Here is a 25370-nt window from a genome sequence, read left to right as displayed (position 1 = left end):
TGGTAGACCCATCCCTTAGGGCACAGTGGTGACCAGGAGGCTGAGGCAGGAGGATTACTTGAGGCCAGGAGTTCAAGACTAGCCTGGGCAACATAGTGTGACCCACATCTCTACAAAAATGAAAAAGAAAACCCTCATTCCTCGGTGTCTGCGATATCATATTATTCTGATTTTCTTCCCGCAAGTTCCTTTTTCACAGTCTTTCTCTTAAATGTTTTTGTTCTTCAGTCAATCCTCTTGGGCCCTCTGGTGTCTCAGTTCACACTCTCTCCCTTCATCTCATCATTTTTATTTATTTAGATTTTTGCCCAGCCTTATCTTGAAATCGAATCTCTCACCTAAATTTGTTCCCTTTCTTCCTCTCAGTTTCCGTATCCACCGCATCAACAAGTTCAGACAGTTCTTCCTCCAGAACGTCTGAGACCCCTCCTTCCCGCCCGCGCCCGCCCACGCGCCTGCGCCCCCATGGCGCCCCGCCTCCCGCCCGGCGCCCCGCCTCCCGCCCGGCGCCCCGCCTCCCGCCCGGCGCCCCGCCTCCCGCCCGGCGCCCCGCCTCCCGCCCGGCGCCCCGCCTCCCGCCCGGCGCCCCGCCTCCCGCCCGGCGCCCCGCCTCCCGCCCGGCGCCCCGCCTCCCGCCCGGCGCCCCGCCTCCCGCCCGGCGCCCCGCCTCCCGCCCGGCGCCCCGCCTCCCGCCCGGCGCCCCGCCTCCCGCCCGGCGCCCCGCCTCCCGCCCGCTAGGCTTGCTCTCGCCCCGCCAGTCTACTCACAAAACCAGTTTGAAATGTCAGCAAGCTTATTCCACATTTTAAAACCTTGAATGATTTTCCAACTCCTTACCATGAAATCGACACCCTAAGTGGCCTAACGTGCTCGGCCGCTGCCTGTCCTTAAACGTCTTCTCCCGCCACTTCCTGAGCGAACATTTTCAACGCGATTACTGGCCCAGTCTTAACTCTCTAGCCTTCGCTCCCCGCGCTCTCTGCCACACTCCGGATTCCCGTGGCATCTAAACCCCTCTTATCGTCCCACTGGCCGTGCTCAGGCGCCCCTGCTTCGCGCCGCCGCGGCCCTTTCACTCGGCGCCAGGCCCAGCGCCGTGCGGCCGCCTCTCGCGGCGGCGGAGGCGAGGCGGGAGCTGCAGACCGCGGCCCGCGCGTGGCAGGCGCTCAGCACAGACTTTGAATGAATCAGTGAAGACTGGTATTAAAACGCTCCGTTTATCCTCAATAATTCACTGTGTATAAATGTGTAATTATGTTTAGCAAACTATTTCCAGCTTTCATTATAAAGTGTGGATTTAATTATTCTTAAAACTTTGCAAGTTGTTTTCTCAAAGTCCTGAGTTAAAAACCCTCTATGACATGTACCGTATGTAAAGGTGCCTGGGCTGAGGGAACTTCGTCTAAATATTAAATTCAAAGTTACAATGACTGGAACAGATAAAACCAGGTAAGCAACACCGCTCTTAGAATTCACTCTTAAGGAAGTTTATTTTTATTTGGTTATTTACACTTTGGCTAATTAGAAAGAGGCAAATTCTTATTCACTATATTGAGAGAGCTTTCTGAAAATAAGAATTGTTCCAAAAAGGGAGCCTTGGGAGTTGGAGAATTCTTTGTCAGTGGATTCTAAATGAAAAGATCCTTTTCAGAGATTGGTATTTTTGAAACTTCATAATTTGATGAATAGGTAGACCAGAAGTGTTCTAAAGTCACTCACGGATCTAAGCACCTATATTCCTATAAAATATGTCGGAGAGATGACTATTTTATTCCCTCTCCTCCCTACCCCCACCAGGGATTGCATTTTATTAACTTCAAGAACAAGAACATATCCTTATTTTTTTCATAATTTATAATTCTGTATGTTCTTTAAAAATTGAGTCTAACATATAATTATTTTAAATGACTAAATTATACAGATATATTCTGCGTGTCATTAGAAAAATGAGCAGGCGAAATTGTTGGATTTGCAAGATGTGCAGAAATCAATCTAAGAGGCTCCCTTCAAAGTAAGTAAAGTTTAAATTCTATAGCAATTTTAAAACATATTCAACATCTGCCCGGCTAGTTCAGTTGGTAGAGCATGAGACTCATAAAAGCATATTCATCACATGATGAATAAGTGTATATTTATCCAACTGCTATCCTAATGCATTTCATTCAGAAAGTAAAGTTTGCATTTACACATGAGTAATTCCACCAGAAGGGCAGCCATGTACAACACTAAAATTCCATTTTCATTATTCATGGTTTACACTTGAGAATTCAACAAGTTAAATACTTTTAAAGAGTCTATTACAAAGATTTTTCATTCTTAAAAGTTTTATCGTTTAGGCTAAAATGAGATCTTTGATCCAAAATATTTTCACAGTTCAAACTGTCCACGTACAAATGCCAGAAAGCTTCATCCCTAGGTGAGGGGCAAGCGTGGAGGAGTAATCGGATGCTCACCGAGACCCACCACGCCTCTCCTATTGTACACTTTGCCATAACTAAGAATGTAACCATTTGGATGGAAATAGTGGCTGAATTAAAATGGAAAGTATAATGCCTGGAAGGGGAACAACCCATTCTACTGGATTTGCTCAGCTTGGAGAATCCCGGGGTTGAGGATCCCTGCTGGGGCTCCGCATTCGTGGTTAGGGACCGTGCATGCCTGACCCAGTCCGTCGGAGACCTCAGTTCTGCCCACATCTTGCCGCGTGGCCAGAGGCCCTAGCACATGCGCGCTCCTCTACTGAGGTACTGAAATGTCCAAAAATGCTTCCAAGCCACTGCGCGACGGGGAGGAGCTGCAGTGGCAGGCGAAGGAGACAGGAAGACCTAAAGCTCAGCTTTGAAACGACCAGCTGAGGCTGCTGAACTGCACAGGTGCATCCAAGGAAAAAGATCTAACAGGCTAAATAGGGGACAGTTTCCTTTTTTTCTGATTATTTCCACAGAGTCTCACTGTCAGAGCTTGCATTTCGTGCTACCTACTTGTAGACCGATGAGGAGGGAAGGGAGAGGCCAAAAAAAAAAAAAAAATAGAATTCACATTCATGGAAGGATCTCAGATAATAGTTATTTGATAGGTGCTTTGCATTCATTATCGAATTTAATTTTCATTATAACTTTGTGAAGTAGACATTATTATTCTCATTTTATACATGATAAAACTGGGATTTTAAGAATTCACATAAGACCAAAAACCATTGAATATTGCACTGGGATTAGAACCTAGGGCTATCAGATTCCAAACACTCTTCATTCCTTTGTCTTCATGACATCCCCAAATGCTCCCCTATCCCTTTGGTGTCCACTGCCTGTCTGCACAGAGAAAGGAGAGGACACAAAACTGGAGAACTTGTATCAGGAAATTCAGCAGATACAGGGACAAATGTGTTTTGAATAATTCTAGTAAAGGCACTTGGATCACCATGGGCCAACAGGAAATTGTAAGGTACTCAGGAAAAAAAATTATAAGCAAAAATGGGTTCGACCAAAACCAAATCTCATTTCACAACTTTACCCTCCACCATCATTACTCCAATCACAGTTTATCACCATCAATCTCATGAATCTTAGAGGCAAAGGAATTCTCTTACCAACAATTGCCAACACTTAATTTTAAGCTGACCCAACACAGTGATGGCATCCTCATTCGTGTTGTGGGTTTTCTTTCCTGCACAATGGGAATGAGTGGAACAGACAGGCGTGCACTACACCTCGCCGAGCACACTCCATTTCACTGGATTGAAAAGGTTATTTTAGGATACTCTTTCTAAAGTTCTAATAAGAGAAAAGAACACTGAGTCAGACACCATTTCATGGAAATGTTTTTTGAGAGCAATCTTAACACAGTGCACTGTTAAGCCTCAGTACTGATGCGAACAGTCTGTCCAAAACTGGCAGGATCCATCTGAATTTTTAGAAAACAAAAGATATTTGACCTTTTTAGGACTCCCAATATTTTTCCATGTTCTAATTTATTTTTTAACCTCTTTAGCTAATCTTCCTTCACTATGTCAAGAACCTGCTAATCCTGACGGCTGTTCCTGCAGCCCACGGGCAGGGCGTGTTGGGTCTACACCCACCTGTGATTATATCTAGTTGTTTCAAGGCAAAAAACTAAGCGTTTACCATAAACTGAATGGCAGTGAACACACTATTTTTAAAGAAGAAAAGTAAAATTATCTGTATGTGAGAATACATAGTCTCTTGCCAACTCACCTCATGCAATGCACCAAAATGAACAGAAAGTAAGCCTCAAAGCCAGTATCTTTCACGGATATTTTCTAAGTGGTAAATGGCTTTGGTTATACTGTTTAGGTCAAATGTTGCTTGACATATTATACCTTAATAAAAATTAAAACCCTCAAAATGAAAAAAATATATATAGCAAATAAGAGATGGAGGAAATAATAGATCTAGGGGTACTGACTTTGCTGTGTGAGTGCATGCAAATAGGTTTTGAGGATACACTGTGAGTCTCAGAGACAAATATTGCTGGTGGCAGCAGCACACAGCACACAACCTTTTTAAAAGCAATTTGTCATTGTACCAAGGACCTTAAAAATGTGCAGTTTTCACCCACTTTCATTCTACTTCTGCTAATCGCCTTGAATCATGCTAACAATGGCAAACTTTAAACACAGTTGTGCTACCTTTTGGCTTTCAATGGTGAAAAATGAGACAAAATCAAAATGCTTTTTGAGAATAATTATATAAACTATGGAATGCCCCCTTGTAGAATATTCTGTGATCACTATAAATGATATTACTATCAATGATTATAAACGAATAATAATAAATTATAACACTGTAAATGATTAAGACAATTGTGATGACATATGAAATGTTTACTAAGAGTATATATACACACACATAAAGTATGCACACACACAGAGTATGATTACTTTGTGGCTAACAAACATACAAATATACATATAAAAAGACTACATCAAAATACTAATAGTGGTAATTTGTGAATAGGGAGATTATAAGACTATGGTCTTTATCTTCATAACATTTACTTTATCAAATTTTCAAGTATATACTACCTTCATGATTTGTATAATTTTAAAAACTTATGTAGTAAAAATGAAATGTAAAAGATCAAAGGAAGATAAACTTCCTTCCACAACCGCACACAAATGGAAATTAATTATATTTTGGTGTCATTTTCAAGATAATATAGTTCCAGGTAGTTCAGCAAAACTTTGAGAGTGTTTTAGCCCAATCAGCACTTTTTGTGCTTCTTTTCAAAGCCTTACCTTGGAGGAAGTGTTGCAGTGGGCCCAGTCTTTTGGCAACTTGATGGCTACAAACTGTGAGTATTATGTGTGTGATCTCTGAATACCTGGCCAGCTTGGTTGTTAGGAGAAAGGGGGGGGCGCTAGCTGAATACATGGGGCTCCCGGCACAGCATGGACACAGCTAAATAAAGGAAACCTGAAAATAGCTTGTCATGCCAACTGCTATTATTTCCTCTGGTGTTAATTAAACCAAGATTAGTCACTGTGAATATTTATTCTTCACAAGTATATGTGTAAAATCCCTTAGAAAATATGCTTACATAGTAACACATACTGAAATATACTGCCTTCCATAGCCTCCTAAAGTTAATATTAAATTTAAAAAAAAACTTGTTGTTCTCAGTGCTTTCAAAAGTAAGAATAAATTTGAGTCTTGATGGTCTTAGATGCCTCCTAAAAGTTTGTATCTCCCTTTGTCAATCTGGTTTAAGTGGGACTGTATATGAGCCCATGTAGAGTCGTATATGCACATCAGCATTCAGATGGTACAAATGAAAGATAATAGCAGTGAACGTGAGGGAGATAAAGTCCAAGGCTCAAGGCAGGGAATGTGAAGGAGGCTGTGTATCCAGAGAACAGTCCATCATTTGGGTATAGGAAAAACTGGCAGGTTGTAGAAAATGATAAAACCAGAAGGCAGGCACAGAAAATAAGGTTGTGGGCCTTCACAGAAAGTTCTGTTGAATTTGTTATTTTTTTAATGGAGTTGATTCCCCTCAAATGTTTGTTAATCTTTGCATGTAGACCCATCTTTTGTATTTAAGATCCTGTTTTAGCCTCTCTGGGAATGTTTAATCTGTTAAGAGATATGGCCTGTGGAGAAGAGTTAGCCGTGCTATTTAGATGCTTTACTTCTGGGGTGCACCAGGGGTTACTCTGGACAGGCGCCCCTGCTCCTCCCGGGCACTGCTGTGCTCCTGGGGCACGACCTGCTCTTTCTGACGCAGCCCCCATGTTCGGGCTCAGTTGTCACTGCCGGGCCCAGAGCGCAGTGGTGGGAGGTACGAAGCCTACTGAAACGCTCTAAGCAGCCACTCTGGAACTTACTTCTTGGCCTCTTCCCTGGGGCTAGGGTTCGCCTCTCAGACCTGGCCTCCACCTGAGCTCCTATCTTTTGTAGCAGGCCTTTCCAGTGAGCACTGAGGCCGAAGCTTCTTTATTTGGTGCAATCGCCACTGCTTTTCACTTTTTAGGTATTCCTCAAAGTCTGTAGTCCAATACGCCAGCATGACTGTGAATTTTTTTAAAATATATCTTTTGGGTAAATTTTAGGACATTGAAATGGGAGGAAGAAACAAAAGTATATAATCAGTCATCTATATTGATTAATCCTCTGCTGATAGCTTGGATTTTCATCTCAACCCTCTGTAATCCATGTTTTGCAACATTGCCAGATTAATCTCTTTCTTAAGGTTTCAAACACTTCATCTGTAAAATGGGAATCATGTCACCTATCTTTTCAGCCTTATTGTGCAGGTTAGATATAAACAACTAGCTCAATGGCAATACAGATTAGGCACACAATTATAGGGTAGTTCTTTTTATTACCAAGAAAGTATATGTCTCTGAACATCATTCATTTTTCTCTGCTGCCTAGAAAAAGTCCAAAATCTTTGTATTCACTACTCTCTCTGTACTCTAACCTAAATCATTTTCTAAAATTCATCTCTGGCTATGTCCCTTCAAGTAGCATGCCCTCTGCCAGTGTGACTATCACTCCAGTTTCTGCATGTACATTCATGACTCTTCTGCTCCAATCTTTTGCTCAAAGTCCTTTACATCTCCTCTACCTACTCTGCCCATCCTTAAAGTCAAATCAAGTTTCCACCTTTTCAATGAAATCTCTTGGAAATGTTTTTTCTCTCTCTTCTATTTTGTTAGTAAAATTATTTATTCTGCTTTTAATTGTAGGCAGTTTGTGTATTGGGTTTTTTCCACAGTGACTTTCTTACTAGATTGCAAATTCCTTAAGAATATGGATGCTTCTCATTCACCTTTCATCCCCCTGAGAGACTAAAAACATGCTTTGTACCTAATGGGCATGCAATAAATGTTTAATGAATCAATACAAGACTAATATTAGAAAGAAAAGATCAAAACAACAAGCTATATTATGTAAGTTTCTGTGTCAACCCTGGAGGCTGCATAAACAAAAATGAATAGGGTTAAGTATTAGGCAAGGATTCCAAGTGGGCACCTGCCTAGCTACAGTTAGCACTTTAGAGATCTAGTGTCATGAGAGTAAGTAAAGGCTACAGAAAAGCTAAGGACAGGAAGATATCATACTACACTGCACTACACCCAAAATATCATCAAAGTCTTAGGCATTACCAAGATGAAAATTAGGAACAAAATCCTGTGGGTATTTCTGATGGCTAAACCTTAATAGAGACACAGTAGAACTAGAAAAGATACAGAAAAGTGCATTTATAATGACATGGGAACCTACAATCACCTTAAATCCAAGTACCCTTCAAACCGAAAAGGTCAAGACCAAAAAATATCAAAACCTATAATGCCAGAAAGAATTGAGCCAGAAGGCTCATACTTATATTTACTGACTAAATCACAAAAGATGAGGATAAGGGTTGCCCACTGATATTTGAGTAAATTATGTCTCATATAAATAAAAAGTAGTTTAGTAAAAGCACAGTTAACTCCCTTGGATGATTCGTTCAGCCCTACCGTGAGAGGGGCACACACGGTCACAGTGCTCAGGGCCTGCGCTCCCTCCAGAGGGAGGGGACAGACACACAAGTGAACAAATTAGTGAGTAAATAATTCCAGAAACTGGTCAATGCTTTGAAGAAAATAAAACCAGGTGATGTGACCAAAAAAAAAAAAAAATGTCAAGTACAAGAGTGCAATTCAATCGGATAAGTAGAGAACTGTCAGAAGGGGTAAATTTGAGCAAAGAGCTAAATGATGAGAAGAAGCTGGAAGCAACCGTGCTGGGGTCTATGGGCAGAGTGGCCCAAGCAGAAGAAAGCCAGGTGTGAAAGGCCCAGAGGCATGGGTGAGGCGAGTGTCTTCAAATAAGTGAAAGAAGCTCAACATGAAAAATCTGCAGGGCCTTATAAGCCACATGAACAACCTTAAATTGCAGAATAAATAACAAGATTCAATGCACATTTGAAAGCTCTTCCTGGTTCTCTTCTGAAGCATTGAAGCAGGCGGACTAGTTAGAAGGCTGTTACAATAAACCAGGTAAAACCAGAACTCTGTGGAGAAGACAAGGCTGGGAGTCATTAGCATATAGATGCTAACAAAATCCACGGGGCTATGAGATCAGTTAGAACGTTCAGATGGAAGAAAGCAGAGATCCAGAGATGGAGCTGAGGTGCGTGCTACTCCCAAATCCAGGGACTAGGAGGGTCAGCAAAGTGCATGGAAAAGAAACATCATGTGATTTAAGTACGACCGAAACAGCATGTTACCATGGGGGCCAAAGAGGGGAGTGCTGCAGGGAGGCAGCCATGAATTGTGTCAAAGACTGCAGAGAAGTCAGGTGCGAGGAGGAAAGAACAGTGACCACTGGATACGGCAATGTGGAAGTCAAAGAGGCCGCAACAAAAGCAGTTTCACTTCCTCAGAAGCAGAGGAAGCGAGGCGTAATATAGAGAATAATTTAAATAAGTTTTGCTGTGAAGGTCACCAGAGAAAAGAGCAGAGACTGGAAGCGGGCATGAGGTCAGCACTGGGAGTCAATAGCTGCGACTGGGCTTATTTGTGACATACAGCAACGTATTTGTACGATGACGGCGACCGCTAGCAAGCAAGAAACAGATGTCACAGAAGAGACTGGAAATAAGTGTAAGGGCAACGGGAAAATGTAAAGTGATAGAGAAAGCAGAAGTAGGAGGGAGTCAGAAATATTGTTGGGCCAGCTCAAAAAGGAACAAGGACACTTCCCTTTCAGGAGGGAAGTTAGAAAGGAGAGGGACAGATGGGGACAGGCTGGTTGATTTGGTGCAGAGAGGACAGAAACCTCCACTGGTGCGTTTGTGTCCTCAGCGATGTTTGGGCAAGGTCCTCAGCGGCTGCTGAGGAGAGGGTGTGCTGGCGTGTCGAAATGGGAGAAGATACAAAATGTAGAGATTTAGAGAGCCATAATATTACGGAAGAATCGCTGGATGACTGGGCAATGTCAAGTGCTCATTTAAAATATGCCGTGACGATTTCGGGTGGAAAGCACAGTTGTGCCTGTCCGGGCGCCCTGCCCAGACGGGAGCTGACATCCCACCACGCCATTCCGGATGGGCGGGAGTTCTGAGTCACAGGGTGTGCTTCGGTCTTCTAGTTTTGACCAAAATCGTCTTTAAATGTATCGTCTACTTTCCCCCTATTCTAAATTGTCCCAATCACACGCAAACATCCTTAGAAATGCCAGCTGCAGAGTGCAGGATTGCCGCACTGCCGAAAGCAATGAGGCTGCTCCAAACCGGTGAGCCACCTGTGCTGGCTGTTCCTCCTTCATCTGCATCGCGGCTCCAGGCAGACGTCAGAAGTTAGTGACGGATATTATTGTCCCCTTGTGCACGTCCCGACCCTGGAGGCAGAGCCTTCTCTCAGCTTTCTTCATCTGTGAGAGATTCTTTGCTGCTCAGCGTGATTGACAGCTTCCTACACTGTCGTTTACTCTAATTCCAATCTCTCCTAACTACTGCTGTTGCCATGCTTCCCTTCATCAACCCTGATATTACCTGCACTGCCTTGCCTCTGCCCTTTCCACTTACCACTTTTTGTTTTCTTTAACTTCTCATGTACTTCTTCACCTTGCAAGGGGAAAATAACCATGGCCTTGTATAGACATCACTGTTCAGTAAGAACATTTTTTTGTCTTATTCTCAGAAAACCAAAAAGTAATAGCATGCCCAGTATAATCCTGTGGTCTAAATTTAGTGCTTCTTGGATGCTGAATAATTAGGGACTTCTTATTCACTTTTCAGACCTATAGAGAGTCACTTTAAAATATGGAAGTATGAAGGATCCAAAAGCCCAGATTGACAAACATTTGTTTATTTAGTGTCTGCTATATATCAGGCAGTGTGTAGGAACTGAATATATGAAGATGAATAAACTACAGTCCTAATCCTCAAAGTGTTCTTAGGTGAGTGGGTGGAAAATGGAAGCAAACCAGTAAATATAATAGACTGTGGTATGTGGAGGGAGAGAACTTTAAGTTAAAACAAGTGTGTACTAAATGCTATTTGTCAACTTATCTAACATGGGGAGGGAAATTTTCTCAGAAATTAAGATATGTAAACTGAGTCTTAGATCAGGGTTTAAAACCTGCCACACAAAAGAACTGTATTTACAGTAGCACGAAGGTGACACACTGCTTGGCCAGGAATAGAAGGCTTGAGCAAAGACCGCGTCCAGGAGCCACAGGAGAAGAGGCTGGAGAGGTAGAAAGTGCTTGATCCCAAGGGCTCTCAGCCACTGCCAGGAGGTCTGTCCTTCATCACCAGGGCAATGGGGAAACTTAGAAAGGGTATAAATAGAGGATTGTGGCTAGATTTTTTTTTAAAGATTTTTTTTAATAAAAGTGCAGAGAAGATTAAAGGCAGGATCAGACAGATGAACTGAAACGTTTTCAAATGAGATGGTTTACAAATACACTTCAAAAATCATAAACAAAAATACATAGAAGGAGAACAGAAGATAATGCTATAAATATTAACAGAGACAGTGTTTTAATATATAAAGAGATTGGGAAATTCAAGAAAACACTTACAATGCAAAACAAAAATGGACAAAAGATTTGGGATTCACAGGAAGAAAAGAGAAATGGTCAGTAAATAAGAAAAATGTTTAAGCATTAATTTTTTTATTTTATTTCAACATATTATGGGGGTACAAATGTTAAGGTTACACATATTGCCTGTGCCCCCCCTTAAGCATTAATACTTTAATAGAAATTTAATAATTATAAGTCACTGGTTTCACCCCATCAGATTGGAAAGGTTGGAGTGAATAAACATTGACAATGCTGTTGGGAATGAAAAATAATGAAATGTTTCCAAAGTCAGTTTTAACATATGTATTAACAGTCTCGAAAAATATTACATCTTTAATCTAAGAATTTCACTCTTCTAAATTAATTATTTTTCCCTAAGAAAATAGAGATGGAAAGATTTATAAACCAAAATGTTCAATGTAGGATAATTTATAACCAAAAAAAGAAAAAAACACATGTTCAATAATAGTAGGACAGCTAAATATATATATATACATATAATAATAATAATAGGTTATTAAGTATGAAATGTCTGATTTCCTTAGGTACTAAATTTGACAGTGAATATCTCTGACAGTTCATTTCTTGTTTTATTTTTATTGTGAAGGTACATCCTCAGTCCTTCAAATACATAGTTAGGCTTGTGATTATCTTTCAATAAAATTTTTAGAGCCATATTTGCAAAACCATCTAAAAATCAAAAATTCTAGTTGTTTTTGAATATGAGTTCTGTCATGGAAGAAATGCAGCACAGACAGCTTGAAATATCAACAAAGTGTTTGGGAAGGACGTGGCCAATGAGTGCACAGCACATCTATGGTTTGAGAGGTTCCGATCTGGTGAGTTTAATCTTAAAAATGAGCCATGTGGGCGACCTGAGACCGAGGAAGATAACGGTGAGCTGAAAGCTGTGGAGGAAGTGAGTCGTCTCAGCCCACTGTGAATTAGCGGCAAGGCCTGACGTTACTGGACCATTTGAAACAGACCTGCCAGGTAAAGAAGCTGGATAGACGGGCTCTGCATTAACTAAACGAGCATCAGAAGATGAACCATCTCGAAGCTTGCCTTTCTTTGCTGTCACGACATAAAGGCAGACCACGTCTACACATGTAACCGTATTGTACATGTGATGTAAAATGGATTCTTTTTGACAATCGCAAGCATTCACGACAATAGTTGGATAAAGATGAAGTGCCGAAACACAGTCCAAAACCAAATATTCACCAAAAAAGCTAATGGTGGCCAGGCGCAGTGGTTCACACCTATAATCCTAGCATTCTGGGAGGCCGAGGTGGGTGGATTGTTTGAGCTCAGGAGTTTGAGATAACCCTGCACAAGAGTGAGATCCCATCTCTACTAAAAAATAGAAAGAAATTAGCTGGACTATAAAAATATCTAAAAAATAAGCCAGGCATGGTGGCGCATGCCTGTAGTCCCAGCTACTCGGGAGGCTGAGGCAGGAGGATCGCTCGAGCCCAGGAGTTTGAGGTTGCTGTGAGCGAGGCTGATGCCATGGCACTCTAGCCCAGGCAATAAAGCGAGACTCTGTCTCAAAAAACAAACAAAAAGCTAATGGCATCTGGTGGTCAAGTGCTGGTGTTATCCACTACAGCTTCATGAAACCAGATCAGTCGATCACAATGGATGTCTGCTGCAACCAACTGAACAAAATGAAGAGGATGCTTGTGATTAAGCAGCCAAGATTGGTCAATAGTGACAAGCAAAATCCTCTCATAAGGCAGTGCTGGACCACACGTTCCCCAAACAACACTGCTCAAACCGCAGAGGCTGGACTTGGAAACTCTCTGTCATCCACCACATTCATCTGCCCTTGCACCAACTGACTAGCACTCCTTCCGGGCTTTGGACCACTTCTTTCAAGGAAAGATATTCAATTCTCAATAAGCTGTGGAAAACGCCTTTCACAATTTCATCACCACTCGCTCCCCAGGGTTCTTTGCTGCTGGCGTGAACAAGCTACCACTAAGATGGCAAAGCTGTGTCAATAGCTTAGGTGCATACTTTGGTTAATTGTCCTGTTTCTTGTTTGAGATATAATAAACCAGTGGTCCCCAACCTTTTTGGCACCAGGGCCCAGTTTCATGGAAGACAATATTTCCACACATGGGGGCAGGGGTAGCGGAGCTCTGTAGCCTGGTCCCCATTGGTCTGCAGCCCCGGGGTTGGGGACCACAGTAATAAACTACCCTTTTGATTGAAATTGGACATTTCATATTTAATGACCTAATACATTATGGCCTAGCCTTCCATGAAATATTATACGATCATTAAAAGTAAAAAGAAGAAAGTGTTTACATGATATTAAGTATGCAGAGTGATAGTGATAGTGAATAGTGATTTCATATTATAATGCCAATAAGAAAAATTTGAGTGTGTATCTCTGTTTGTGTAGATATATTAATGCTAGCTAGATAGGCAATTATACATGAACAAAGGTTTGAAAGAATAAAACAAAATATGCCAAATTGTTAACAGTGATTATTACTTTGTTCTGTTTTAGAAACAACCCAGGAGATCATTCTTCTTAGTAAAGTATCACAAGAATGGAAAACAAACACCACATGTTCTCAATACTAAACTGGAACTATTTGATCTACACTTATGTGCACATATAGAAGTAAAACTCAAGGAAAATCAAGTGGGGGGAAGGGAGGGGTAAATTTACACATAGGGTATAAGGCACAGTAACTGGGTGAAGGGCACACTTGTAACTTAGACTCAAACTGTACAAAAGCAAATTATGTAACCAAAATGTGCGTACCCCATAAAACTCTGAAATAAAAAAAAACAGTAGCACTTTAAGCTATATTTATAATACAGTAAAGAGAAGGTAGGAGAAAAATCAGAAATGATTAATGTCTTAGATACCAGACAAGAAAATTTTTAATAAAATAGAAGATTTACTGTAAAAGCTGGCACAGATTCTGTTAGAATCATGGAATGTATTATCCCCAGTGGTGCAGATTGAAAATAAAATGGATTTAAAATTGGTTCAGAGACATTTCCAACGGATGCCGGGACACAGGGCCCCTCTGGGATTTGATGGTGTGGGCCTTGCTGCCTCACAGTGAGCCTAATTCCGGAAGAGGCTGGCCACTGCTCTGACTCAGCCAAGAGAAAGCCCACGTTTTCCTTCTGCACCAAGAACACTGGCGTGTGTCACTTGTGTGTCATAGAAATACTAATTTTAGTGACTAGTTTTAAAGAACAGGCTAGAAAGTCCCAAAGGCACCACTCTCTCTTCAAGGAAAAGGCCGACACTGTATACGACACAAGCCTACCTCTTCCATCCTCCCAACTTGCAGCAGCGACTGTTGTCCATACCTACTCACTGCTCAGAGTCACCGTCCCTGGAGCGTGATGCTCAGGAACACACGTCACTAAACTGCAGACCGGGCTTCTTTGGGCTACGTTACCTGACTTGGAAAAGGCTTTTTCACCTCGTAATTCACGTGTATGAGCCAACAGAAATTCTAAACTGAGCAATTCAGTTTTGCCTTTAATAATTACTAAGATTCCTGGAATACTTTACACAGAAGTGTTTTCAGCTGCTTGCTTGGGTAACTGGCAGCATATTCAGACAAAAATTAGCCTGATGTAGAAAGATTCTATAAAAATACCAGTCACATGAGTCTACTCATTCTACACACCAGAATCAGAAATATCAGACAGGTTTGAGTAGTCCAGGTTAGCTTTCACTAAGTTATGATACTATAACAGATGACATTAAAATCCCAGTGGTTTATAATAAGAAAGGTTCATTTCTTGTTCATGACACACAACAATTAGGGCCAGCTCCAGCTCCGTTCCATGTCTTTATTCTGGCCTTCCAGCTAAAGGAACAGGTCTTTTCTAGAATATGTTCTTCTCATGGTGGTGGGTTGGGGAGGGGGGTCAATGGCAGAACCACGTGATGGTTCTTAAATCTTCTGCTTAGACCTGTCCACGGCACTGGCATGGATTGCATTGGCTAGCACAAGTCCAATGGCCTATGCTGATGTGAACAGGACAAGAAAGTATAATCCTCCTACACAAAGGTGAGGGAATAACTGAGGAACAATACTACAGTCTACCACATAGTATCTGAAGGATACTATATTTTATATAGCATATACAGAATAGTATAACTTAGAATCTATTCCAAGAGAGAGCACAATGTGTGAATAGCTTCATTAGCAAAGGACTTGAGTGTGTCAAGAGTTGTGGAACCATTTGGCCAGCCCAAAAAGAAGCAGAGATACTTCTTCCACTACATCAGGAGGGAAGTTAGAGAAGCCAGATATGCATATAGATGGGTTCTAGAACAAGAATCTATAAACATTTTACTATACAACTAAGCTAAAGATAAATATAAACACAAATTTAGAATAGCAGCTTGACCTCTAACACTGGTTTCCAGATCATCTCCCTATCCCGCCCAGCCATCCTCTCACCCCATCCAAGTAGCCCGAGGGGTTCACTCTCATTCCATGATCCATAGATTTTTATCTGGTGTCTCATTCTTTTTCCTGTTCCATTGCTCATTTCTTTATTTTGTGGTCCTTATAGTCTGCTTCCAATGAGGCACTCAGTCCAAAATTCCTCTAAGTACAAATATATCAGTTGCTTATTTTTTTAAATAGACCTCTCTTTCTTTCAGTACACACTGAAAAATGTTGGCTTCCAACTTTACTTCTTAAACCATAAATGACTTTTTGTTTAGTTTTCTGGTTTGCCCACCATTTAGCTATTTAATAGGAGCACCAGTCCCTGCATCTGTGTTCTCTGCTCCCAGATTTCTGTGCCTATGATGAGACAAGACACATCTTAAAGTCACTGTCATGTGAAAGCAAACTTCTTGTTTGAAATCTAAACAAGAATATATAGAACATATTCCCCCACTGGATAGAAATATGTACTCTGTATCATTTCCTATATTACATCTCTGTACATGCTCTACCTGCAACCGTCTGTCCTCCCGACTCGGGCGATGCTCCTGTTGAACCAGCCCCACCCACACTTGCTCGCACGGTCATAGGAATCCATGCTCTAATCTTGTGTGTTCCTCGGGTGCCATAGTTATTGCAGATTGCCAGCTTTCTCCAATCCCAATGCCTCCGTAGAAGGTATGTGCCTCTATTTGAGGTATTTTTCCTGAATACAAAATACTTTGTTATATTTATTCCTGTATCACTGCTGACAAAGCCAGTAAAAGCCAAAAAATCAAAGAGCCTGGATTGATAGTACTGGAAAACTCGACATAATCTCTTGTGTCAAGATCCAAGAAAATATAATTTTACTCATAATTTCCATTTCATCTGATTACCATTATTTCTCATAACAGTTAATGATACTGACCAAAATATTGTTAATCAAAATCCTATGCTTTTGGAGGTGATTATATGTTTGTAGCATTGATTTTGGTGATAGTTTCATGAGTGAAATCTTATCTCCAAACTCATCAATTTTTATACATTAAATTATGTACAACATTTTGTAAAAAATAAAATTCAAAAATCGTATGCTAACAGTCAGTCTCTGAGCAGTCTTATGTTTAGTGAGCCTACACACACATTTCTGTTAACATCAATTGAAAGTTACATTGTCATTTTATCTTTTAGCAATTCAATTCCTCAGATATGTCAAGAGACTTTCTAGATGGAAGAAGATTAATATTTGAACTTTGAGAATACTTGATACTCCCAAAGATTCTGATTAAAGTGCTAAGTGTGTGAGAGCTTGCTTTACACCCCTGCAAACACTAGCACCCACACATGCCGCCTCGGCTGGAAGGCGCCCACGTGCGTCCTCCCAAATGGCAACTTAACTCCAGAGCTGAGGATGGGCGTCTCCAGCAGCAAGTGTCACTTGATGGTTATGATGTCCTCGGCTAGATCCTAAGATACTTTCCAACATCCCCTCCGATTTCCATTCCTTGCCTGGTCCCTTATTTCTGGTTTGAACAATAAACGATGAAGATCAAGTTGAATTTTTCATCTATCTGTGTTTTGCTCCGACTAGATACTAAGAAACACTTCAGGCCTGATCAGAGAATCACTCCCATATAGCTTGGATATTTTGCTTCCAAACTTGGCCTGCATATTTAAATTCTAAACCCTGCTTTTACCTTCCAATTTGGTGTAAGGTCTTAGATTTTTCAGATTCATGATAGAGCTCTGTCCACCTGTCCAGCTTAAGTCCTTTTTCTGGGTCTTTGTGATGTCTCCTGTCCTATTTGTCCTAGACCCATTCACACTGGTGGGCACTTTACTCTGAGTGACTCGGAATAAAGGGACAACCTCACCAATGATTGGTATTTCAAAACATGCTTCAAATGTATAGACCTAAGCATGTGACAGACATAGATATTGATATACATATAGATATAAAATATTTGCTTGTTCAATAATTTGAGAATTTTTTTAAACTGCATTAAATGTTGTTCAGATTTTTTGATAATTTTGACCCATGAAAATAAACTGATTTCTCCACTACTTTTAGATGGTCCAGTAGTCTATGAAGCATATTTAAAAATGGAGCACAGCGACGAGAATATTAAATTCTGGATGGCATGTGAAACCTATAAGAAAATTGCCTCACGATGGAGCAGAATTTCTAGGGCAAAGCAGCTTTATGAGATTTACATCCAGCCACAGTCCCCTAGAGAGGTAACTACCAGACAACAGTGGGAAATGGGACTCAGGACAGCCCCGGCGGGCACTAATATCTGTCAAGCATCCGTAAGGGCCAGACACTTCACACCCAGTGTCCCCTAGCATGCTCTACATTTAGAGCTGCGAACGGGATTTTATAGACAAGAGACCTGAGAATCTGAGAACTTGCCAGTGTCACACAGCCACTGTCTGGTAAAGCTACGGTTCAAAGTTAGGTCTGTCTGGCTCCAAAGTTTCTTCTTAAATTATCTTAATTCCCAGAAAAAGTTAAAAAGAAAAAGGGATTCCTTGGAAGAAGAATTGGCCTGACCAGTAGAAACCACAAGTGCCATAATTAGGCACATGGAAAGCCCGGTGTCCGGGCGCGGTCTGTGCCGGGCAGCAGGAAGCTCATCTCGCCTTCAAACCAGCAAACCCAGCAGACATCCACGTCCATATTACCGCCAATCGTTTACAGCTGCCTGAAGAAAATAGTCATGAGTGAAACAGATACACTGAGTCTCCTCCTAGTGGAGAGAGACAGAGGAATGAATATTCACTTTAAGGGGATAAAGATAGAGGACAGTCTTACATTATTGACTTATTCCCCAAAACTCTTGCCTTGAAAATACTTGGTTTATTGAAATAACCACTTTTCTCCTCTATTTCTCAACTTCTCCTCACTTTCTTCCCATTTCAGAGCATATTCAGTTAAATAAACATTTGTGACTACTAAGGCAGATAAATTTTAAAATCACCAACTTCCCTTTTCCTTAAAAAGAAATCTCTATCTCATAAACTTCCTGGCTTACAGACTGCTCTGACAAACCACAGCGCCCTCCTAAGTAAGCAATTGTTTCTGAGACTTCCCTGGTCTTGGGCCTCGGGTTTTTCCCCCTACCCCAGGATGTGGAGGTAGATAATTACTTTTAAAAAAGTTTGTCTCTTATAAGTCTTTTTAGATACCTATGAAACTGCAAACAAATTACTCTATTCCACTGAAAAGGAGAGGGGGAATAAAGTAAACCTTTTTGGTATATGTGTCTGTCTTCAATCACGCTTACTGATGCTGTACGTGTAATTTCACTTTTCAGATTAACATTGACAGTTCGACAAGAGAAACTATCATCAGAAACATTCAAGAACCCACTCCAACATGTTTTGAAGAGGCTCAAAAAATAGTGTACATGCACATGGAAAGGGATTCCTATCCCAGATTTCTAAAGTCAGAAATGTACCAGAAACTTTTGAAAACTATTCAGTCCAACAACAGTTCCTGACTACCACTCGAAAGTTTAAATTGAAAATGATATATTGCAACTACTGGGTTTGCTCTTTTAATTTAGAAAAACATAAAATCAGAAACAAAGTAGGAATGAAGCCAAAATAAAACTATAAATTGATTTCTAGTTCCCAAATAGATCTCAAAAGGAATAGACTCTAGAACTCTTATAACATGAATAAAATCATTTGCAGCATTCCTATGCAGTTTTGTTAATATATAAGGAAAAAGTAGGTCTTTCTTCCTGACACAAACATACAAAGTTTTTACTGTGGTAGTCAACTAATATATGTTTTCTTATTAATAAAATTTTACAGTCATAATGTACAAATTAGTTCTTTAAAAATTATAACTATAGGAATTGTGTCTCTAGCATGAATATATTCTATGGATAGAGTACTCTTAATAAACTTGAATTATTTCTCTAGATAGTACTAAAAATAAGTAAATAATAATTTGAATTGGTAGACAAATTTGGTACTCATAGTAAAATCAATTGTATTATGTCATGAGCAATATCAAAAAATATGTTCTTGAGAGATATTTTACCTGTAAAATTTGTCTACTATTATATTTATAACTGAACCATATCACATGTATATTCTATATATGAAAAATTTCTGATGATTTAAAGCTATTGAAACTACATGAATTTCTTCATTTATTCTTGCACTTACATAGCTATAAGGGTATAAAATTTGGTTCCTATATTTGAAGATGTTTTTCCTTACAATGTGAATTCATCATGGTCTTGGTAATTAATAAATTCAAATATAAACTAAAGATTTATAAATATATGTTTTTTGGAAGACACAATAAACATATTTTTCCAATGCAAATTTCTAAAGGACCAAAGTTGGTATGTTATAACAGTGAGAATAGATAATATTTTTACTTTTCATAGTTTTCATGGAAAATGTAGGAAATTTAACACATTCATTTGATGTCACTTCACTGTCACTTCATTTTTTATATAGTTATTTATTTAGTTTTTAGAGATGGGTTTCACTCTGTCACCCAGGCTAAAGTGCAGTGGCCTGGGCACAGCTCACTATAACCTCTAATTCCTGGGCTCAAGAAATTCTACCACCTCAGCCTCCTGAGTAGCTGGGACTATAGGCATGGGCCACCACACCCAGCTATTTTTTTATATTTTGTAGGACAGGATCTCACTATGTTGCTCTTACTGTCATTTTAAAACAACATTAAAAGAATTCAGATTCAACACCCATATTAGGAAGCGCATAATATTTACAAGTGCAAATGCTGCCTCTTATACTTAAAAGATTTTAGAAATTTTAAGTTTTATATTTCCAAAGGAAGAAATCATTCAAAAATGCTTTTTCCTCCTTAGAGTCATTTTAAGTGTTCACATTTTCTCTTGGTTTTGAAAAGTGGCTTACAATAGATTTGACCCTTCTACTGCGGCAAAGCCTTCCCTCTGAGGGATTCACTAATTCTCCCAGCACGCGTTGCTTATTCCATGAGTCATTACACTTTGTTGGTACCTAGAAGAATAAATTTTGATGGAGTCGGTGTCTCTACAGTTCACAACATCCCAGGCATTGTCTCTGTACTGGTTTTTACTTTTAAAAAATGAGCGACGGGAGTAACCGCACAGCCGATCATGCCACGTTCAGCTGCTAGGAGGGGCGAGTCACTCACCCACCTGCCTCCCGCCCCAAAACTAAGGAAGCCGAGCAAAAATAAATGAATAAACAAAGAAGCATAACTTATATAATAAAGAAAAGCACTTTGATTTTGCACAATAGAAAGAATACTGAATTCATTGTTAAGAAACATGGGTTTCAATTATGGATTTCCTGGGGTACCTATATAAATTTATTTAGCTCTGAGTAAACTATAGAAAATTATACAAATTACTTATTCTCTCTGCTCTTCCATTTCCACATCTAACCACTTCATCAATGAGGTGGTTAAAATAGATAATACCTTGGTTCCTTTCCAACCTCAAAATTCTAATTACCTTTAGTACTTTTAAATTGCAAAGTTCTTCAATATCCGAAGGGTTTGGGGTGACACTCTCATGCTTGCCCTCTGATTTTAGATATTTAATAGTATAATATATCATTAATACTGAGCTTTGCCACAGAAGCACTCTTCCAAGATTACAGTGCTGAGGTGTTTATAAATCACGAGCAAGCTCTGCCCTTACCAGCTCCCATAACCCAGGTCTGCCCACACCATCCACTGCTGAAACCATGTTCCAGCTCCAAGAAAAGCCTTCAAAGATTGTAGAAAACACTATGGAGGTTCCACAAAAAATTAAAAATAGAACTAACACATGATCCAGCAATCCCACGTCTGGGTATTTATCCAAAAGAATTGAAAACAGGCTTTCAAAGAGATGTCTATACTCCTATCTTCACTGCAACATTATAGTTAGGTTGTTTCCATATCTTCCATAACCTCCATATCATAGTGGCCAAGTTATGGAAACAATCTAAATGTCCTTCAACAGATAATTGGGTAAAGAAAATACTATATATACAATGGAATATTATTCAGCCTTAAAGAAAAAGAAAATCTTGCCATTTGTGCCAACATGGAGGAGATGAAAGACATTATGCTAAGCCAAATAAGCTAGACACAGACAGAGAAATACTGCATGATCTCACGTGTATGTGGAATCTAAAATAGCCAAGCTGAGAGAAACTGGGCTAGTGGAATGGCAGTTGCCAGGGGCTAGAGGGAGGGAGATATGAGGAGATACTGGTCAAAGGGTACAAAGTTATGGTTATTCAGTATGAACAGTTTCTGGAGATCAAATGTACAGAATGATGACAGCAGTTATATACTTGTATACTTGAAATTTACTAAGAGGATAGATCTTAAATCTCAACACACCCATACACACACACAGAAATGGTAACTATGTAGAGTGGTAGATGTGTTAATTAACTGGATTGTGGTGATCATTTCACAATGTATACATATATCAAAAGTTGCATATCTTAAATATATACAATTTTTAAATGTCAATGATAGCTCAGTAAAGCTGTTTTTAAAAAGCCCTCATAGATTATCCTTTCTATCATTATAAGACAGAAATTTCAGGAGAATAAAATATCAATATTCTTCACAGTATATATTGTATTTAAATTTGGGTGATAATATGTATAAAGTAATAGAAATTGCATGATTTACACTGGATGGGGTAAGTGGAGTATCGTTAAGATCTTTGGATCAATGGGTAATGCTCATTTTTGTGGAGATCAGATGGTAACAGAAGAATATAAATTTCTTGAGGCTAGAGCTCTATCTTATTCTACATTATATTCTCACTGCTAGGCAGAGGACATGAAATGTATTACACTTGAACAAATAGAAAATGAATAAGTGAATGAGTAAATAAATGGATCCATTAGTTCAATCACCAATGAAAAATGGATAAATCTGGGGTCATATCTCCTTTACACTATAACTTAGCACTGTCAACCTTTAAAAAGCAATTCCTAGTTTGCACAGAAAACATAAGATTTCAGAACTAACACATGCATAAAAATTAGAGTATGATGGCCTGAAATTGAACAATGGAGCAAATCCTCTATCCACCGCATAAAAAGACTGGACAAACAAAAATGAGAGTGTGACAATTCCAGCCAGCTAGGGACAGGAAAATTTGTAAGTGTATGAGTGTGGATGACTGGTTTAAGGAAGAGCAGGCTATAAAGCAATGCTCAGTCATCCCATCAATAAAACAGTGATAATTCTGGTTGTTTTCATTATTAACACATATATCAAATTTTCTCTTGATTTTTTAATAACTTGTGGTTCCCCTTCCGAATAAAAAAGTCTTTGGTCTACTTTCTCAAAGTCAGGAAGATGAGTTGAATGAGTGTGTGAATAAATGTGTCTCCCAAATTTTCTTTCAATATAAATTCTAAAAATTGAGTTCGTAAATATTTAATTAACTTCTATTTAACATTTCTAAATGCAGAAAAATGGCTTTTGGCTTCCTTGTCATAGCAGCGACCTTAGCATTTGTCAGAGCACACCGGAAGAAAGAACTCGTGTCTGTTTCACTTGCTTTGTTCGGCACATAGCACAGGATAAATGTTCTATACAAATAGATACATATTGTATGCTTTTGATGAAAAATAGAATATCTAAAATATTTTATATTATTTTTCCAAAGAATTAAATATGGGAAAATTTTTTCCAGATATTTAGTGTTACTATGAAAATGTCCCTTGGGCCTCAAACTTGACTGAAATGGCATTACTAACTTGAAATGCCTATAAATGTATGTTATATCATATGAAAATTAATATTAACTAGAATTCTTATTAAGAAGCAAAAGGATTATTATAACACAGAATCAATATTTAGGGGGTCTATTGCTGAGAAAGAGAAGTAGCTGTGCAAAAGAATATTTTCCTTGGCCGGGCGCGGTGGCTCACGCCTGTAATCCTAGCTCTCTGGGAGGCCGAGGCAGGCGGATTGCTCAAGGTCAGGAGTTCAAAACCAGCCTGAGCAAGAGCGAGACCTCGTCTCTACTATAAATAGAAAGAAACTAATTGGCCAACTGATATATATATAAAAAATTAGCCGGGCATGGTGGCGCATGCCTGTAGTCCCAGCTACTCGGGAGGCTGAGACAGAAGGATCGCTCGAGCCCAGGAGTCTGAGGTTGCTGTGAGCTAGGCTGACGCCACGGCACTCACTCTAGCCTGGGCAACAAAGCGAGACTCTGTCTCAAAAAAAAAAAAAAAAAAAAAGTATATGCTTGATTAAGGAGGACTGCAATTAGTTAAGGAAAGTGTTACCACAATAGTCCAATTTTATCTAAGCCACTGGATCTATTTATTTTCTCTTAAAAATAGCAGTTTAAGAATACAGCTTGAAGTCTCAGATATCTGAACTTGATGATGCTCCCAGCCATGATAAACTAGAAAACAATTGTTTCTATGTTTCAAATTCTCCTGATCTCACTCTATCAGTGAACGAGTGCATTTATAGGCAAGTAGGAGACGCTACACATGCACAGCTGTAATACACATATTCTGAGCAGCTTTAGAACAGCTTGGGCCCCTCTCATTCTAGCTATGCTAAGTCAGCCAAATACTGACATAATAAAAGGAAATCAGAATAATTAGCATCTTTACTACTTATTTCTCCCCTTGAATGGATGGGTATTTGTGCTCCAAAACACTGTGGGTCTAGAGTGTTCAGTTTTGCTTATACTTTGATTTTACCTCCTAAATATAATCTCTCTGCCCAGCTCTCTCAGCACCTTCACATCATGTTGTGTAAACAGTGTGCCGCACGGTGTCAAGAAACAAAAAGCTTTGGATTGAGGTACAAAGAAATTGGATGAAAGCCTGTTTGTTCTCCCGATGTTCTTGTACCGTTAGCACCAGCAGACTTCAGCTTCCTCATCCATAAAATAAAGTGAGATTACATAATTGAGCCACATGATGTGCCTGTTTATTACATCCCATTACTAATGTGTTCATCATTTTCTTTCCTGTAACTAGCTTGGACTCAGAGTGAAGAGTAATTTCTACAAAACTTGAAGTTTTCAAGAGGAGGTAGATAATTAACTATGTATTTTGCATTTAACACTAGTCGAGGGAGTTCTTTTGAAGTATTTCACTTAGGAACAGAGAATTTAAACAAATTCTATCTGTGCTTATTCTTAAGTGTTATCTGTCCAAGAATTCTATGTGGGAAATATGTGTTTCATTTTATTGAAGGTTAGATAGTTTCAGATCATTTTAACTTAATAATCTAAATACTGTTCATTTTTCTCATTGTTAAAATTGATAAAACAACTATCAAAAGTTGATAGTTATTAATGACCACAAGGACATATTCATATTAACACATTTTTGACATATTTATTTTATCCTTTGTACTTCGCGGTTTATAAGTTAAAAACATATTCTTAGACATCTGAGATGAGAATGAATATATTTATAATTTTTTTCTATTTTTAGATATACATTCTCAAACTCTGGAGATGTGTGATTTAAGCCTTCGTTGTCTGTGTAAAAATAAAGTCTGATCTTTGCCAAAGAAAGATAGTGATGGAGATTTGTCCAAATCAGAATTCAAGCATCTTGGCAGCGATGAACACTTCCCTATTTATAATTTGCCAGTCACACCACAGTTTCATCAACTGCAAAGGACATTTACCAATTTTGGAAGAATGACTACAAAAAAGTGATAGGTTTCTTCAAAGACATAAATGGTTGCAATTTGAAGAAAATGATATGAACCCACTGCCCAAAAATGTCTTCCCTTTATCTAGGACCTGAAATTCCCACACCTGGTCACAGGTGAAAAATGACATCTAAATTCACCTTGTAAATGAGAAGTGAAACACCAGTGCTAACATTTTAGCTGTTGCCTAGCAGAAAGCAAAACCTG

General features: G+C 39.4%; 1 protein-coding gene and 1 long non-coding RNA gene across 2 annotated transcripts in view; one reads left to right on the top strand and one right to left on the bottom strand.

Annotated features, from left to right (window-relative positions):
* LOC105875390 (uncharacterized) overlaps window positions 1-413 on the bottom strand; it is a 45809-nt gene extending 45396 nt beyond the window's left edge. Inside the window, exon 1 of the long non-coding RNA XR_012914524.1 lies at window positions 339-413. This is a non-coding gene — a long non-coding RNA (uncharacterized LOC105875390). The remainder of the gene's footprint in view (window positions 1-338) is intronic.
* A 1506-nt stretch (window positions 414-1919) lies between these two features.
* On the top strand, window positions 1920-19293 carry RGS13 (regulator of G protein signaling 13). The gene is made up of 4 exons (XM_012772395.2): window positions 1920-2011; window positions 5252-5313; window positions 17541-17707; window positions 18787-19293. Exons 1-4 carry the CDS (start codon window positions 1947-1949, stop codon window positions 18970-18972), a joined length of 480 nt encoding a protein of 159 aa, XP_012627849.2. The 5' UTR covers window positions 1920-1946; the 3' UTR covers window positions 18973-19293.
* The last annotated feature ends 6077 nt before the right edge of the window (window positions 19294-25370 follow it).

The sequence above is a fragment of the Microcebus murinus genome, chromosome 23 (assembly GCF_040939455.1).
Source record: "Microcebus murinus isolate Inina chromosome 23, M.murinus_Inina_mat1.0, whole genome shotgun sequence".
Classification (NCBI taxonomy): Eukaryota; Metazoa; Chordata; class Mammalia; order Primates; family Cheirogaleidae; genus Microcebus; species Microcebus murinus.
Note: the sequence above shows the minus strand (reverse complement) of the source record. Positions and strands in the feature narration are given on the sequence as shown.